At 37.1% G+C, this 19,417-nt stretch overlaps 1 protein-coding gene across 5 annotated transcripts in view; it reads right to left on the reverse strand.

Annotated features, from left to right (window-relative positions):
* The window catches only part of TCF12 (transcription factor 12), a 178,416-nt gene that overhangs the window by 42,594 nt on the left and 116,405 nt on the right, over window positions 1–19,417 (reverse strand). For 4 of the 5 annotated variants that reach the window (XM_009280362.2, XM_009280361.2, XM_009280365.2 and 1 more), the window contains exons 7-8: window positions 15,156–15,291; window positions 11,850–11,902 (exon numbers count right to left, since the gene is read on the reverse strand). In XM_009280362.2, the coding sequence (XP_009278637.1) occupies window positions 11,850–11,902; window positions 15,156–15,291 (189 nt within the window). Of the gene's footprint in view, window positions 1–2,904; window positions 2,924–11,849; window positions 11,903–15,155; window positions 15,292–19,417 lie in introns of those variants that run through there. The other variant, XM_019472378.1, reaches the window with a different exon arrangement.

Genomic DNA, 19,417 nt, shown 5'->3' on the forward strand with positions numbered 1-19,417 from the left:
GCGCTTCGCCGCGCCGCCCGCGCACATGGAGCGCCTCAAAGGCGACTTATGCAAAGCAGGACTGAACCATCTCCGGCCGGGCGCGGGGGTAGGGCCGGGCGCGGGGCCCCCGCTCCTCCGCCTCTGCCCGCCGCGGCCCGCGCCCCGGACTTTGCCAAGCGGCAAAGGGAGGGGGCAGGCACGCTAGTCCGCACGCACGGGTCTGCACACACCGAGAGGTCAGCACGCGCTTCCGAACAAATCGCGAGCTACAAGGGAACAGCAAATGGATACGTCCTGCGCGAGTTCATCTTCTACTTTTTGTTTTAATTAAATTAGAGCACTTGTGGCAGCGGAGACGCTGCTTGATGCAGCTCCAGCCACACGGCCATCTGGCTCTGCCTAAGGTTGCTTCCAACTTTGGCAAATGCCTCCCAAGGCCATGGGGAGCTGCTGGGAGTGAGTCCCATGGGAAAGCAGGAGCACCCAGGCAGCGAAACCCCGCACGCAGCCAATGCTTCCTGGGCCCCAAGCCGCCCCAGCGCATTAGCCAGGCCGCAGGCTGCCTTCTAAACGGGGAAGCCTATGTGATGACATGGCCGTAACACAAAGACAACACAGACATAAGATGCTTGGCTTTAAAAAAAGAAAAAAAATCATGTAAATATTTTCATTTTATGAAATCATCCAAAATCCATCTTGAAGATATGGTATACAAAGTATGATGGTCCTTTGGAAACATGACCGCAGACTCCCTTTATATTGTATAATACATATACAATTCTGTGCCCATATAAGAAAGGGAAGAAAAGAAAAGGGGGGGACGGACCCCAACAACTTTGGCACATCACAAAAATGTGAGTTATACAATACAGCAAACAGACTGCAACTTCCAGCACAAAAATCCCTCAATATCTGCACATTATCTATGCCTGGTAAGTCTTTTTGCTTTCTTCACTGGACAGTGGCATTAACTAACATTTACTCTTAACAAGGTGTACAATTTTTTTATTTTCTACATGTGAATGCAGTTGGTTATTAACTGAGCTCCTGATAAGTCAGATACGGATTTCAATCCAGGAAAAAAAAGGTTAAAGCAAAACCACATTTCTCCACCTCTAACTGTGTCAACTGCCAATGCTGTGAATTCTCCCTGCCTCCCTCCTGACAAAAGCAGGAAAATACTTCAGGATAAGGAAAAAAAAATGGGCAAAGTTCAATTCAGCAATTTATAGGGAAAGCAAGCAAGTTGCAGAAATTTGGTTCATTCTCCCAAGCATCTTGTGTGCCAGGGAAATCTTCTGAACTAAAAAGATCCGCAAGGGTGACAAATTGACTACAGTAGAATACTATGGTCAGATAAAAATCTTAGTGGGTCTTCTGTACAATGTCCATTATCTCAGGACCTAACTACTGTAGTGTCTGTAAATACACAGAATATACACATACTGACAAAAAATATTCACACCTCCAGCTTCAAATGCTTTGTCAGTGAACTCTTCCCATCAATTAGGAGACTACTGTGCTCGGAGTACGTTGGCAAATACATCCTGAAGTTTACATCAGCTGAAGAACACTTGCATTTTTACTGCAAGTCAAACTACACATCCAGAACTATTTAACTATGCAGTAAAGCTAATGATATCTGAACTGAACTCTTCTCCAATACAAAAGGCGTAGCAGCAGCAGCTGCAAAAAAGAACATCACTACACTTCAGACTATTAAATCGCCAGGCCCGCAGAGTGACTTGCGGCTTCCTTCTTCCCCTGGGGACCACAAAGACCCATTTCAGTCCCCAGAGAGTCCGTAAGAAGCTTTGATTTGCAGCTAACAATGCCATTCCTTAAAGCTTCTCACTGATGTTCAGGACTCTACAGATGAGATATGCTAAAAGATCTTCAGATCTTTGCATGTGCTACTTCTCATAGTGCGCTAGATTAAAATCACTAATTCAGACTAATGTACAACTTAAAAAAACCCCGAAACGCTGGAAAAGGCGCTTTCAGCTTGCAAGAGTCGAAGAAGTAAGAGAACCCTTTTTTTCTGGAATAATTCAAGCACACAAACTTTTAAATCATTAAAAATACTTCCAGGGTAACTGGAGTCGGTTCCTTGAAGTAAAGACTATCATCAACAGAGCTGTAATTGCTACTGCACCTCCACACACACATGCTCAATTTTCAAAGTAGCTGTATCTCAGAGGAAGAGCATGATCAAGCCCCCTCTCAAATAATAAGCATTATTCACCCGTATTACAAGCAATTGGAAAAATGTTAAAATATACACCAGAAAAAACTAACTTTACTATGTAGCATTGGGAGGGGGACTTCTCCGCATTACAACTGCCCTATATTTGTACAGAGCAATTGTAACGAAAAATATACAGGTGATATTAACTGGTAATATTTACTAACACAATTAACATTTATCAGTACAAGGAAATCATTGACGTTGTTCACCATCACATGGGTAAGACAAAAGCAACAATATGATCAATAAAACTGAGTAATGCCCCTGCAAATGCTGTCTGTTTGTAGACAAACTAGTTTAAAGACTGGTACACCTCCATAATGAGTCAATAAATGAACTTTCTCCCCAGTTACTTCCCCACAAATCAAAAGGATAACAATTTCATTTTACTGAAAAGGGAATTAGTTGTTCTACCCTCAGTTACGTTGGTGGGAATAAAATCTTAGTGTACAATACTTGAAATTTATCACTGTATCTGCTCTACGTTTACTGTACAAAAACATTGTTTCTCACAGGACATTTGCTACATTGATTCACCTTATAAGACCAAACCATAATTCCATCAAGCATATCAAACTTTAACCCACAGAAGTTTACTTGCACCAGAATAGATGAAAAATAATTCTAAAATGGAAGAAGTTGAAAGACTGCACAAGAAATTGCGATGTTGTTACCAGCAACTCCGTATTTGCAGGAACTACTGCCAGATACCTATTCCAAAAGCTCCTGAAGTCCAAAGTAAGTTTTTGTTTTGTGGTTGCAATTTTTATAATCCCCATTTAAGCCAAGCAACAGCTGCTCCAAAATTTGTTTTCTTAAGAGAATCATGTTACAGTGAAATGAATCATAGCTGGATCAGCGATACTGTACTGGGTACAGTTGTTTACTCAATTTTTCCTTGGTGACAAGTCAAGGGTTAATCTTATGACTCAGCCTGACAAAACAAGTCAGCTGGAGACAGGGCCAATTTTTTAAACTTGATTTCAGACAGACATGCCGTCAGCAGAGGAGCACTGAACTGACATGCACTTTGTAGCCCGAATTGTTTCCACGCATGACCCTGTACCGTGTGTCAAAAACAATAAACTGCCTGTCTCTAAAGTATGTAAAGAGATTATGAAAGCTGATGCAGAGCGAAATACTGACCTAATAATAAACCAAGCTACCTGTAGGAGAATATTTTCAAAGATTGTTTTAACACTAAGGGATTTTGTGAGTGAACTACCTGTTCTCCCTGAAAACAAACTTTTATGTGAAATACATTTTTGTCCAACTTGTCAGAGCCACAAAGCAAATACACAATAAGCATATGTAACCCATCATTTGAATTTATAAAAAATAAGCATAATTTCTCCAGATCACTGAGAATCATAGCATATGAAAGATAATTATGTAACTGTCTCAATGGATGAGAGCCATCCTCTGGTCAAATGTATTCCGCAACAAGACTGAAATATCAAAATACTTTAAAAAGGTTATTGCTTTTTATCACAGTTTTATTATTTTAAATGGGTCTATTCAAACACAACAAGTAGCAAAAACTTTTACAATTAATTATGTGCAACTAGAAATTAAAGTTCCTTTTACCAACAAAAGCAACTGTGATGCGTAAACCCAAGTATCACGAGTTTCCTCGTGGAGACTTGGCTTCAATCCTGCTGAAAAAATGGTAATGTGGTAAGAGCCCAAACCTGCTTTTGATGGGGATACCAATTCTATTGTTCTGACTAATTTCCATTTAATTTCTTAGGGGCTAAGTTAACCTGCTATCTTTGGAAATAAGGCAAAGGCAACTGCCCTAGAAGTCCCTCCTTTCCTCCCCACCCTGTCCAAGGTTGGAACTTATTATCAATTTCAACCACATTCGACAGAGGAACAGAAGTTTCACAAGTGATTAAGTTCTTACCAGTTCTAAGAAAACTGGAACCTGAACAGGAGACAGTCCCCAACTGATGCCCCATTGAAATAAAGACAAGCAATGGGGAACAGAAGATAAAAGACAAATTCATAGAAAATTAGTCCGATACTGAACAACCTGTTGCTAATTAAAATATACATAGTAACTGTGAGCCGCTTCTGTTGCAACAATTCAGAAAAAAATTCTAGGCATCTTGGAACTCCCAATATAATTTATTTTAAAACCAAACATTTATGATGATTAACTATAGCAAGGTCAGAATTAGGATCATCGATAAAGGATGCATTGAACATCATGCATAATGTAGCTGTTAGAATAGACAAGGTTTCAAGCCTTAAGAAATAAACCTGGCTGTTTTAAGGGTAAAAAATGTCCTCTATTTAATTCATCAGTTAAGTAAATGTTAATTTATTTTAAAATCCTGGAAGTATAGCCTTCTGTTGTTAACCAACCACTAAGTATGCTGTTCAGCAGAGGCAGAGCAGAGTAACTGTATGGAAGTCAATTTAAAATAACTCAGTGGACCAAATTTGATAGGCAAAACCCCCACAATATCCAAAGGAAGCTGTTTTAAGCAAATTAGTTTACTCATCTGTGCAAGAGCTAAAATAGTTTGGTGGTTTTCCTGATCAAAAGGTTTGTCTTTAACTTCACGTTTAACATTCATGTTACTATAATCAGGGAAGAGGGGACAGTTTGAAGGGATAGAGAACAGACAAGAAATACTAATGAAATCGATATTAATTGCTATCCATTACTTTTACCGAGCAATATTACAAGGTTTGGGGGGGTTGGGGGTGGTTGTTGGGGTTTTTGTTGTTGGTTGGGGCTTTTTTCGTTTGCAAAAAACTCCAGTTACCTATGACAGATATGGGTAAAAAAATAAAGAATTTTTTTTTAAAATTGGAAACTACAGCTAGGAAATTTCTCTTTCAGTAGTTTTCCAAATAATATTGAATTTCAGATGTTTACATTTTTACACAGATATTTTACTAGAATGGAAAGAGTGAGGAAAAAAGTGCTGTATATCACATTCTTTAGAATCAAACACAAAGCAATATATTTGAGGTTTTAAAACTTGTTTCAAAATCTATCAAATACAACTTTGATAGGATATTGCTCAAATTCAGAAAGTTTTTATTTTGCTGAAAATATTAAGCACTTAAGGTTTGAAAGCCTCTATATGAAGGTCTTAACTACCCATATATGCATTAAAAAGTAAACATGTTTATTATCCTGAGGCAATAAATTATCCTATCAGAAGCCAGATAATCATCATCCCAAAATGTGCTAAAAACCTACCCAATCTAAAAATGTGTACAGACCTCAAAAGAATTTTAAAACCCTAAATGAATTAGCAAGGCTGTGTTACTGAAACTTGCAGAAGACTACCTGAATTACAAATCTTTTCACATCAACTCAATATGGCCAAGAAAATTTATTTGAAAAATTAAAAAGTGATTAAGGGGTCCCTCTGCTGGTCCAACCTTAGTATCATTTAACTTTTATTTCATTACTGAAGTACAGTGCATTTTTCACTTTCTCCCCTCACCAAAACCATGCAGCTACACCTGCACTTGTGTGATCTCCCTGTAGGTGGCTCCATAGTCAAAACCTGAGCCCAGCCTAATATATCAATGCACACACACTTTTTGAATTTATTAAATAATTCAGCATCAGAGAAGCTTTAGAAGATAGCATGTCAAAGTGCAGAGAGCTAATTGTGCCTCAGCATGTATTTCCCTTGCATCACTCCCCTTCTTCTGTACTCCAACTTGCTGCTTGGAAAAACTGTTTTGCAAATGAAGCCAAGTGAGCTATCAAATCCAAACAAGCAACCCTTCTGTCACCCACAGTTAGGAATCCGCCTACTACTTCCCTACAGAAAGAAAAAACGCGAACAACTAATCCTAGCTAGCAGTGCAAATGGTATGAAATCCCATAACTAAATCTCCAAGACTGTACAACTTGCTTTCTTTGTAAGTCTTGACATCACAAGAAGCTCTGTGACACTAAAACAAGAGGTAATTTAATTCAATTTCTTCGCTTCAGCGTGTAAATACACATCATCATCTGAAATTTCATTTAAAGATTATGCAGTGCTTTAATTTCAGTACCATTATTTTGAAAAAGCAATCATTTTTGTATTGGCCATTTCTGACAAACGGCACAGTCACAAGCAAAGCAACCTGCCCAACATTTGGGCTGAGCAAGCAACCGAAAGGAAACGTCGGTTCAACAGCACGTAAAAGTCAAGCAACACAACATTGCTCACTACTTTCCCAGCTGACTTCAGGGATTATAAAAGCCTTCCCACCAAAACCACAAGTATTATCAAGCAAAAGATATTAAGAAATAGTCTTCAAAAAAGCTTTTATCCTTATCTATTGTTATAAAACATCACACTAATTTATGGTAACAGACACATTAATCTTTGAGGTAAAGCAGAAGTTGCAGCAATTCCATATAACTTCTCCCTAAATTACACAAGCTGCAACTCAGTCATGTTATTTTTTCAGATAACAGTTTTAGAACTAGGCACAGATTTAAGGTTCTTTTATGCAGATCTACACTCTAATTTAAAAGCATCTAATATGCTCAATTTGATATGTTATGAAAACTTCAAAAATAAAGTATCACCAGTAAAATCAAACACAGAAATAATTTGACATCATTGTATACCCCTCATATATGTATACGCAGGATTTTCACAGAGAAGATCTCTCAATCAAGCAACCTCACAATAGTTCACCACAGTCAGATGACAGGATAGTTAGTTTGGAAAAATGATCTGATTGCAATTAAAAAAAAAAGCTATTAAGAGAGGGTTACTTAAGTACCTTCACCCTGATTCAGTGAGAACTCAATCTGAACTCTCACAGCAGGACTTTGCAATGGACTGCTTAGTTGTTTAATGACAGCTAAATGTTCTCATATAGCAAAGAGCGGGTGGGATGCTATAATCTGAGGTTACTGCTGTTTTCAGATAGATTTCAAATAAAGGCCATGTTGAAAAAAACTATAATAATCTAACCAGAAAACCAGGTCTTTTTCTTAATAAACATAAAATCTCAAAGAAACACTCTTATTTGGTTTGTAACATAATTTAGGGGTTGGATGTTTTATATATTTGCTTTTTGTTCAAGCTCACAGATGAACATGGTGCTTAAAAAGGAGTATGGAGCAAGTCCCTAAAAACTTTATCCCTTGAATCAGGTGACCAAAGGACGAGCATAAAGCAGAAGGGAAGATGGAAGATTGAGTCATGAGGAAGAAATCACAAGTTCTGTGTTGCATTATCCATAAGGACTTATTTGCTCAGTTTTGTTATTTAAAATTGCCTTCTAATACACAGCACAGCATCAGAGGCAAGGGTCAGGCGAGTTACTGCTGTCTTTGAGAGTGTTAGATACTAAAGACAAGTGACAGTTGAATGTATCACTTGACTGCGCAAGGCAATTCAGAACAGCTCTGAACAAACTAAATGCTGCTTTTTACATTTTGACACCATTTCTGGCCAGTGGGAACAAATCTTACAAAAAAAAAAAAGTCCCACTAGAAAGTCAGTTAAACACAACATCACAGTCGGTTAAACATCACACAAAGTATCTATGCAGGATGCTCCAGTTTTTATTCAGAGCCACAGACTTCATTAAAGTATTCCAAGGATGTGGCTTTATACCAGGCTACTTCAATACACATTGAACTGCTAATATTGAGGATAATTCTCTAAAGAAAGTCCACTCAGCATGGTAAATGTTACATTATTTTTAATACAATCTAAACATTAAAGTCTCAAAAACTGGGTTTCAGATAAACATTCAGAGGACTGGATCCTTTCCACTCCACCATTTCAAATAATCTCCTTTTACCCTTTGGAAGGAGGGGAGGAAGGAGGGAGCACAGAAGGAAGTAAGATCTATTATTTTTCATCTGGTACCATTGGTATCCTCATGAGACATCTCTTGAAATATATTTCTCAAGCTCGGTCTTAGAAGACTAGCATGATACCAAAAAGAAAAGTGCCTTAAATGTTTGGGAGGTAGTTCTATGCATGCAAACCAAGTTTTCTCTAGCTTTGCTTCATAAAGAATTCTTGCAATAAATTAGCACCCATGGACTATACGCATACTATAGAGGGTGATATATGAGGAACCCCTATAATCAAGCTATAAATTGTCTTAAATGTATTGAAAAACAAAATGAGGTTGAATTTAGAAAGAGATATCTGGTATTAGAAAATATTCATTTGACAATCTCATTAAATAAGTGGCAATCTAAAGTTTAATATTAACTGATAGTCTCAGGTACTGTGGAAAGTCTAAAATACTCAAAATAGTTATTAGAAATGGCACTACGCAGAAAACAGTAAGATATTTGTGCCTGTGTGTCACAGCTGATTTTCTGTAACAAATCAACAGACGTGATGTATTTCAGGTTATTTCTCTGATACGAGACTAATTAAATGGCAAAAGAATGATGATAGATATTCACACTATTTTTCTTAGAATTATGACCTCATGATAGCTACTGATTATGATACTAATCATAAATATTAGTCTGAAAAATTTTCTGACTACACACATAAATAGTATGTTTCTGCTCACAGCCCTTCCATAATTAGATGGCAATCTCCCTGTGCATTTCCAAGTGAGCCTTACTTTTCTTTCTTCTCCCTCTGCAGACTGAACAGCTCTTTGAAAACCCTGATGCTCTGCTCTTCCTAACTCAGCCCCGCCGATTAGTTACAACTGGTTTCAAGTCACATGATGTTATTAGTTTCTTGGCTTAGTTAAGGTAACTCCTACAATCAGAAAAATTCTCAGAAATACAACAGTTTTGAATCTCTGAGGATAATGTAACTCACTGAACAGTATTTTTTTCCCCCTCGCTATAGTGTAAATGGCACATCATAATCTTTCTGTTCACTCAAGTCTGGCTTGAGCTAACAGTGAGAAAAAATAAACCACTGATTTTTTAGTTTCTTTCCTTCCCACAAGGCTTTAAATTTAGTCGCTGTAGTTTAACATAAATGCTTGCATGTCAACATTCAAAATGTTTTGGGCAATGACTCACCACTTAACAACTTATGACAGGAAAACTTAAAAATGCATTTGCCTGGTGCATTTAATTTTTACAATAAAAGGACAAGTTCAGATTGAGTTGCATTCCAGAAAGTAACTAAACAATTCATTAGCACTTTTCTCTAACTGTTTTTACTTTAGGCCCTGATAAGAACACATGAAGAAAGATAAACCTCAAAGCAAGTAATTTCAGAAAATACCATACAAATCCAAGAGAAAAAGAAACAAACTAGAGGAAGATTTTTTTTTTTTTAAAATCATTATTTCTTGAAAGATTGTTCTTAAATTACAGTTATCTAGGAAAGTAAATTACTGTTGAGTATCCGTTGACATGGTAGCCGTATACTAACACAAAAACACTGCAGAAAACAATCTTTTAGAAACTGAAAAATTAAGAAATACAGATTTGTATAATATTAAGTATAATCTTTCTTGTGACTTTCCATATTGTAATTAAACTTCTCTGCACTACCTATTAGCTAAATCAATTTTTACCTTTCCCACAATACATTCTGACTTCTTACCAAGGTATATTTAAAATAAGGACAACCCGTACATAATTATCTACTCAATTTAAATTTCCTATGATGCTCAGTGAAATCTAGGTTTGTGTCATCTTCCAAACACATAATATCTCATATCACTATTTTTTTTGTAATAAGTCATTTTACTTCAAGGCTCTATTCAGCACTGAAAGCATTACAATACAGAAAAACAGTACTTAAAAATTGCAGCATCGCAATCATTGATTATTCACAGTAACTGCACTTTATTGTGCAGATTGGTACAATGTTAATACAAATAAAATTTATCAGCATTTTGTTGTCTCCACTCTTCTCACAGAAGAAGAATTAAATGAAAACCATTTGAAAAATACTGCTTCTTAAAATTAAAGCCTGGTAAGAGAAACAAGAGAAATTTTTCATTTGCTAAAATGATCTCTTTACCTGGCTGACACTACTAAATATTAAACATGTAACGTAAGCTTTATTACTCACCTAGAATTACAGTAATAAATTACATGAAAATTGCACTGCTATGTGTTTTAGCTTCTCTGGCATTTTAAATATATTTTTGTTAATCTAGCAGAAATCATCTGCTAGACTGTAAAGCCACCCTACATAACACGCAACTGTTAAAATGTAAATTGCCAAACTATTTTTAGCTGCTGCTGAAGGGAAAAAAAAGGCGGGGGGGGGGAGAAGAAGAAGAATATTCCTGGCCTCGGGAATAATGATTTGAGGGATTGTGTTCATTTTGTTTATCAAGCAGCTATTCAGCCTCTAGTGGGGCCCAAGTGCTTATGCAAGCAAAAGCTTTCAAGAGTGCCTGCAGCTGCAATCCTGGCTTCCAGGTAGGCTGCAGGTTCAGAGCACAGCTGCCCCAGGCTATCTGTACTATCTCAGCTCCATCTGGATGCGCAGTTAAAATAGGATTTCAGATCCTGGTTTCCGTATATGTCACCATGAGCAGGGGGAGGGAGAAGGGAAAGAGAGGGAGGAGAGAACAGGGGAGATGCGAGGACTAGAAGACACCATCCGTACTTCAGACTCAATACAAAATAAAAAGATCAGACCCATTTTGCTCCCACTATATTACTGTTGCCTGTGCAGTATGTTCTATTCAGCCTATCCGGCTTTGAGTTATGACTCATCCAAGTGCACCTGCGCCCATGTGTTAAGTACTGCCAAATAAAAGCCCAACATCCATTTACACAACAAAGAGATGTACCCCGCAAGGCAGTGGAGCTTCCCCCTCCCCTCCTGTTTGTTCTGAGCAGGGGAAAAAATAATTCTGTCCTTCACTTCACTGGGGATTTTTCACTTCACGTGGATTTTTAAATGCAGATTCATTTATAAACAATTTTCTTCCTTTTAAGAATAAAGCATATTTAATACCACAAAACACCCCTATAGCATTAGATTATCACAGCCATTAATGATTTTTCCACCAAAACCCTTCCAACCTTTTTCATCAAAGCCCTTTATTCTCGAAGGATAAATTTTCAAGCAAAGAGGGATCAACAAACTAGTTGCTTGAAAGCTTTCCTGATGCTAGGCTGAAGTTAGGAAAGGCTTAATGAAGGCTTTAAAATCCACCAGGGCTTCACAATGAACATCTGACTCGGTGATTTATGCATATTAATAACCTCAGTCCTACTGAGGCAAGCTGAGCTGTACATGTCCTCCGAATCTTAATGTCTTCAGCTCCACTGGGATTATTACAAATGTAAATTTCTAAGATTCTCAGCTATTAATCTCTGTCTGTCCTCCTGTTCAGCAACATAATGACTAATTAAACATCAAAAGACCTGTACAGGAGATCTTCTTTGACAGCTCCTGGCCCAGCTCTCTTCCCAAGAGAGGAATTCAAATGACAGGGACAAGTGGGTAGGAGCATATGAGCAAGCTACAAATCACTGCTATGAAATCTAAAAATTCCACATCAAATGTATATTTAGTCCTCCAGAACCACTCCCAATTACCTAGCCTAGCTGTTCGTGTCCAGCAGATAGCCTTCCTAATGCTAAAGTTAAGTAATTTGTATGTATGTCAGGTAAAAAGAGCACAATTTGAGCCCAATTTGTTTACTATAAGTAAAAAAATGTAGTACTTACAGAAGAAGGCAAACCAGGGGGCACCTTTCTTACTTTCTTTGTCTGTAGAGGATCTGTACACAAAAAAAACAGCGTTTCATCAAGTATCTACATTACAGATGAAAAAGAATAAATAGCTACGCTATACAGTTTTTACTTTCCATGATGGATTTCTTATTTTCCAATTTCATGCAGTTTTTGCTCTGTGCCAATGAAATTTGTCTTTCACATCAATACAAGAATGTGCTTAAATATGTAACATACCGATGTTCTTCTCTAAAATAAAGCTTTGCTAAATAATTACTTTCAATTCTTTCCATAAGGAAAGCAGTTATTCCTAAGAACACTAACACTGAAGGGTACACTGATGCCCTTATACACTTGCTAAGAAACAAAGTAAGATTTTTAGATATATAAGCAGGAAAACGGGACTGGTCAGCAAGAGAAATGCTTTCCCTTTCTGCACTTCAGAGTAAAGACAAAACTATCAAAAAGGAATTTATGGCATGTTAAAGTATGATTTATACTCTAAAAGTACTAACATGATGTAAATTTCTATAGCTTTTAGACTATACCAAGGTTGTAAATAAACAGCAAATCCAATGACCTAATTACTTAAGTAATAAAGGCAATACAACTCAAATTTGCATGTAATAGTAAGGTTGGAAGTACGATACCTGCTTCCTTCTACCAATAAATATTGTAACACCACGAAAGTACCCAGCAATTTCACTACCTAAATCAAGAATCTGAACCAGTTTAGTCAGCTGCTAATAAAATTAATCTGAACAGTATGCATGCAAAGTAGAAGTTAACTGATGTTCTGAAGACGAGTATCTGGCAAGATTACCAGTTCTACAGTTGACCGATGGAGTCTTCAATCAAAATACAAAATTCCTATTTTTCTACTTTCATTCAGAACATTTAATCACAATTTTATTATACGATATGACAAGATAAAGGTGAGATAAGGTGAGAATATCTGCTGGATATCTTTACTCTGATCATTCCCGATAGGGCATGTTCAAAAAGAAAATAAAAGGACTTCTGGAAGAGATACTTACACTGCACTTAAAGTGTCACCTGGAAGGGAACACTGGTTGGTTTCAATGAACTTTAGTAGCAAATTTAAAGGGAGTTTGTTAAAATCCTGGTCAGGCAACTCCTTCGCGGGGATAAAATGGCCATAATTCAAGTTTGCTTTAAATTCTCAGGCAGCAGTTTTGTAACATTTAACTAGTCCATTAAAAAAAAAAAAAATAATTATTTCAGGCATACTTTCTCAAGCCATTGGAAACAAGACTTGAGACAAAAGTGACTTCCTTTTCCTGGCATTTCTGGAAAAACATTCCCATAAATTTGTAACGACCACCTGCCATGTCCTGGGTTACAGTCCCCCAGGTTCAGCCATGACAGAGAGAGGAATATGACGCTGTACCAGTTATTATTTCAGCATACTTTCTCAAGCCATTGGAAACAAGACTTGAGACAAAAGTGACTTCCTTTTCCTGGCATTTCTGGAAAAACATTCCCATAAATTTGTAACGACCACCTGCCATGTCCTGGGTTACAGTCCCCCAGGTTCAGCCATGACAGAGAGAGGAATATGACGCTGTACCAGTTTGAACAGGTTTACACCTCTTGAGTGTCTCTTTCAAAGAAAAAAATAAATAGCAGTACTACTCTGAAACCACACTCAGCTTCATTTTGTTTAATTTAATAATACCTGGAACCTACCAAACTCTATATAGTTCGCACAAGAAACTAACTTAATCACGTATTCGAGTATCTAATAGAAATCAGACAATCTCATTTAGGATTCTCCCTCAATGACTGCTTCATACCATAACCTTTCTGCCCACATCAGTATCACACTCTGTCCAGCACCCAAAGTCATGCTCTAACAGCCCCCGTGTTACTCAAAACCATAGCAGGTTACTGTTATAGTAGTTTGTCCCAACTCTTTTCTATTAAAGTTCAAACACCCTTCCAAGCAGCAAACAATGTCACTGAACTTTCCTCAGACTGTTCCTTTTCTGAAACAGATCTGAAGAACTGCTGCATTTGATTCTCATATTCTGAGGAACATGAATACTTACAAAAATATTTGTAAAGACAGACAACCCCAGATTAAACAGCGGTTGTCTTCAGGGTTCAGGTTAAATCAACAGGTTAAAAAGTTACACAAAAATGGTATTTTAAAATACATACATACACACACACAGAGGTAAAGTTCCAAAGTCGTATTTTTATAATCAAAGATTTAAGAAAACAATTTCAAGCATGTTCAGTACTATTTTAATGCCTAAGGAGTTTGCAGTTCTAGTTAATACTAAAGTTACTTCAAGAAACAATTTGCATTTGATGAAATCTTATTTCGGGTAAAGTATGGTTTAAGTTATATGGTTCCAACAAACAAGATTTTATTATGGAATAGAAGTGCTATACAGAATGAGGGGCATTAAAAAATCAAACATATAACTAGAACAATCCTAATGACATAACGTGCTAACATTGAAATATAGTAGCTTTTAAACTAGAACATCAGGTTACAATCTCTCTTTTTATACTAAAAAAAATTTTTTAAAACTCACACACCCAATTATTCGTGATAGTCTTATAGCAGAAAGAATAGAACATCTGATTCATTCTTGATTCCCTAATTCAATAGAAAGTCTTTAGAGCTATGAAATATTACCACTGACTATAATTGAGCAGGAAAATTCCATTTATCTCTAAGTATCTCCAGAATAAAAAATTAATACTGTCATAGGATTATAACAATTTTTAAGCAAGTTCCTGCCTGCATATTTTGCAAGGTAGTTTGATTTTAGGATAAACTACTAGTCTCTGATTGCTAAGAACTTTAAAGGCATGTTGAACCGATTACAATGAACTATATATTGCTCTGAATGAAGTTACTTTTAGCATATAAAAGGATAATTGTTTCCCCTTTGTGTCTTTCCCCTACTAAATAATGGTAATGACCTCAAGGTCAGGCATTTCCAGGAGTTAATGATGGCATGGGTTAAGGGCACTCAGCTGGTCATCAGCTCCTATCCATCTGTCATTATTGCTTTTGCAATTAAGGGTTTTATTGGAGTTTCTTGTTTGTTTTATAAGCAATACTGACCAGTGCTGAATCCCAACTAGCGTCTGAAAGAAAATGTTAATAATCTGGTTTATCTCTTATATAGCAGTTTGCTGTAATCTGAATTGCTCAGTACAGAGCAATCTCCAGTATATAAAATGAACTGTCAAAGAAAATAATAAAGTCTGCAGAAATGCATCACGAAAAAAAGTTTAAAAACTGACTATATTACTCACCAAGAGCTGGTGAGTCATGAAGTGGTCTTCGGCGTTGATTTGCGCCAGAAAACGGGTAGTAGGGTGTTCCAGGTTTTCCCGAGGATGACAGCTGACCTGGACTTCCAAGCCCCATATCTGACCGAAGCAGACTAGACTGCAAAATATACAGATAAAAGTAAAATTAAGCTCTATAACAACTCAGCTGTTAATATACCAGGCTAACAAACTATTAACCACACATACTGCTCTTAGCATTTATAGGAATTTACTGGGCTTTCAGTGAAGTTGTTAGAATTCAAAAAAAAATGTTGACTTTTTAAAATTAGTATTCAGAGAATATACTAGAGCATAATTCAGAAAGGCAGAGCAAATTTGGCTTGTGAGCCTCAAAAAAACCAACCATTTCAGTTTAAAACATCTGAAAGAACGAATTCATACTTGAATTCTAAACAAAAATCATAATACTTTGTTTAGTTTGCAATGTAACACCTCTTCTATTACACAATATAAGCATAATAGATAAAAACTGCTAAGAGTTTATAGTGTGACATTAGGTTTTAGCACATACTTAGAAATCCAGACTTATATTACATTCATAAAAACATAGAATAATTGTCAAAAAAAATCAAATGCAGACAAAAGAGGTAACAGATTAGATTAACGCACAGAACAAAGAATTATGACATTTTAAAAACGTCAAACCAACAGTGTAGTTGAACCCTACCCTTTTTGTTCCCTTTTCATGCAGTAAATACAAAAACATTCCAAACACTTAACAAGGGCATTATATATTGTTTGGCCTCACATTATTTGGATTTCTTCTGTGAAACTGAAATGAATGTTGGTGATTTATAAGAACATAGTTTTTCCATGGCTGATACTATGCTTTGCCTTGTTTTAGTCTTAAAATCCCCAGCCTTGGAGTGAAACCCACAGAACTGTTTGTACAGAAAACCTAATGCTACCAGGCGGTAAAAATGCATTCATGGCCGCTTCACTCCTGGCTGTTGCATACAGCTTTCCTCATACAGCAGCACCCATCTGTGTTACACATAGCTAAAGACACTTTGCTTTTAATATTTGCAAAAAATCAGACTGTTTTAAGGTCACCATGGAATCAGCAGCCTTCAGAAACAAGTGATTTGATTTCTTCATACTTGGTCATTACGTAGTGCAGTCTTCCCATTGTAAAGGGGGTAAAGCACAGCTGTCGGATGGCAGGACAACAGTTATGTTTTGTGTACATTCAAACTGTGGTAACATTTCAATTGTCAGATAATGCTAAGACAGAAACTGCTGGCTGGATTAACTTTTATACCAAAACAAACTTGAGGTGCCACCTGGTTAAAGTTTCTCCTTCAGCCCCACCACTCCCAAGCCAACTTTCCTCCTTCCCCCAAAACGCTCTCAACGACAAATTCCACGCGCACCCACAGGTTCCAGAGGTTGTCAAACAAGCACGCTTGCAGACTGGATCATAGCAGGAACAGTTCTAGCACTGTTGCCTTCTAGGGCTACAGCAGCCCACTGGAATACATGCAGAGGCCATTGCTCCTGACTCTCCTCACCTTTCCTTCTAAGGCCTGAACACCCTCATTCATAAATGTATTTTTTGGATTACATTATATCATTCAAGCTGGTTGTTTTGGTGTGATGACTCGTGAAAGGTGAGGCTAACTCACATGGCTCTCAGTAAGGTACTAAATCCCTTCTAACTTGCAATGCACTGGGATTAGCAGAAAAGCCAGAGTTCATATAAAGTTACAGACTATATATAAAAAAAGCAATAACCTCAAGTGCGTTTTTCCAGATAAATGGTTTTGCACCATAACACTACTGAAATGTCTATCTTTTACTTGCCTGAAGCCTAATTTGAGCATGAAAACCTTATATTTTAATTGAAAAGAGTGGGATATGAAAGAGTCACCCCGTTACAAACTAAAGGAGGGCCCAGGAGTGTTAACTATTTCTTACAAATCTATCACACAGTTTGAAGAACAAAGTTAATAATGATTAAAAATGCTAAGTCATAAAAATAAAGTTTCCCCTCAACTCAGTTTCTTCATTCTTATTCTTACAATAAAATAGTCTTTAAATAAGAATTGTTAATACAAAACTCATATTGAAATGAGATACCCTTATAAGGAGTGAGGTGATCTTTAAACGAAGTATACAGAAAATACACTGGGGGGGAAATCTGCTTGTAGACTGTTTCAAGATTTGCTAATTTTGCCTTTGACAAACAGTTAAGAGTATTGTTTTGCAGAAAACATTATGATTATCAGAATATCTGGCTTACATAGTATAAGTCTGAATTTAGCAAAGATGCTTTTCTAAACATTTATTAGAGTTTTAGCGTTGAACACTGTGCAGGAAACCTGGGCAATGTTTTCTGAAAAGCAGTTCCTCCAAACCCACACTGTCCAAAAGAAGTAGTGAAACCAGTTCTGCACTTAGCCCAGAACTTGACCTTCAGCCCAAGAATAGCCAGGACTGAAGGAAAACTTCTTTACATAGCCTGTGGGGAAGGGGAGGAAGTATTGTGATAGTTGTCACTTCAAGTAGCTGAAGCAAGGTCCCACTCACAGAATCCTAGAACCACTGAGGCTGGCAGGGACCTCTGGAGGTCATCTAGTCCAGCCCCTGCTCGCTCAGAGCAGCTGTCAAACACGATTAGGAACTACGTCCCATTCACGTTAAAGACAACCCTCCCCGCTCCCCCCCCCCAGCATCTCCTTCTGATCATTGGCAGCAATTTTGGAAATGCAACGGGATCCATAGTCACCTCCAAAAAAACGGGTGGGAGGGTTCTTAGTTCCTCTGTTCCTTTATTCATTAACACAACAGTAAAAACTCTTAAATTCACTTCTACCAAGCCACTCCAAAAGGCACGTGTCTGTATCTTTTCCAGACTTAACCTCCAACCTTGCTTTCGTCCTAAGCATTCCAGTTCTTGACATTTTCATTGGACCCTGAATTTCAAAGCAGCATGGCTACTGCAACATAAAGTGTGTAAGTAATATAATACATACCCAGTAAATCTCAAGCTATGCAACACACTAAAGAAGTTTTCTGATCTATATTGTGTTTGGGTAAGAATTTTTTATTAAAAAAAAAAAGGGAAGAAAAAAAAAACCCAGAACACACAACCCTCTTCTCCCATTCCCACAAGCAAATGAAGCATCTGTTTAAAATTTTATAATTGTTCCTCAGTCTTCCAAAATAAAATAAAATAATGTCATTAGTTCAGCTTATTGATTTTTCTGCCTGTCTGAACCAATTGAGAAGCAATATTGATTAGGACTGATCCTTTCCTAGGGGCATCACATAAAGAAAGGAATACAAAAATACCACTGAGGATAGCAAAAAAAGCTTTGTATTATCAGCACCAAGCTTCTCCTGACTAAGTGCTCGAGGTCCCTGCACAGAGGCGGATCGCTTACATACGTAGTTTGCAGCATTGTCCACAGAGAACATTCACGCTCACTCTGAACCTCATCTGCCAAGCATGGATCCAATTACTAAAGAATAATCAATGACTGGTTATTCTCCTGAACGCTGCCGAGTCCTGTCTGCATTTCCATTATAAATAAACAGGCATCACCCTTAAAAATTTGCCTCTTTGGATTTTATAAGGCATATTTCCTGCTTCAAAATAAACAAGAATTTATTTAAAGCAGTACTTTACCCTAAGGAATGTGTGTTCAATAACGAACCTAAAAAAAAAGAAAGAAAACAAAAAAGGTTTTTATTACGATCAACTAAGAACACAGCAAGCCCGATTCCAAAGAGAACAGAGAAAAAGAGGTAAACATGGATGCTTTACTTTTCAAATTTATCCCTTTCAGCAAAACCAAGAAACAGTTTTGACAGCCTCAGGGGAAATGGCATGTCCTGACCCAAAAAAAAATGGCTTTTACAAGGGCCATTATCTAGACAAATGCTTTAAAGGGGTCCTTTTCCTAAAAAGTATTCTCATAAAAATGAAATGCAGGGAAGCCATCTATTCAAACATTGCAAGGGTGAGGTGGGGGGAAAAGAATCATATCTACATATGGGGGTGTGTGTATTTATGCACCTTTGTCACAGAAAACAAGTAACTTTGTATTGCAGCTGCACTTACGTGCATGCAAAGTTAGCTTCCATTCAAACTAACAAGCTAATCAACCATATGCTTATATCAAAATGGTATGCCCGAGATAAAAAAAGCTCCTTACTCAACATATTTTTAAATGGTTTTTAAATTGATTCTTGCAAAGAATTTGAGCATAAAAGTAAGA

Source organism: Aptenodytes forsteri, unplaced genomic scaffold (assembly GCF_000699145.1).
Source record: "Aptenodytes forsteri isolate BGI_AS27 unplaced genomic scaffold, ASM69914v1 Scaffold83, whole genome shotgun sequence".
Lineage (NCBI taxonomy): Eukaryota > Metazoa > Chordata > Aves > Sphenisciformes > Spheniscidae > Aptenodytes > Aptenodytes forsteri.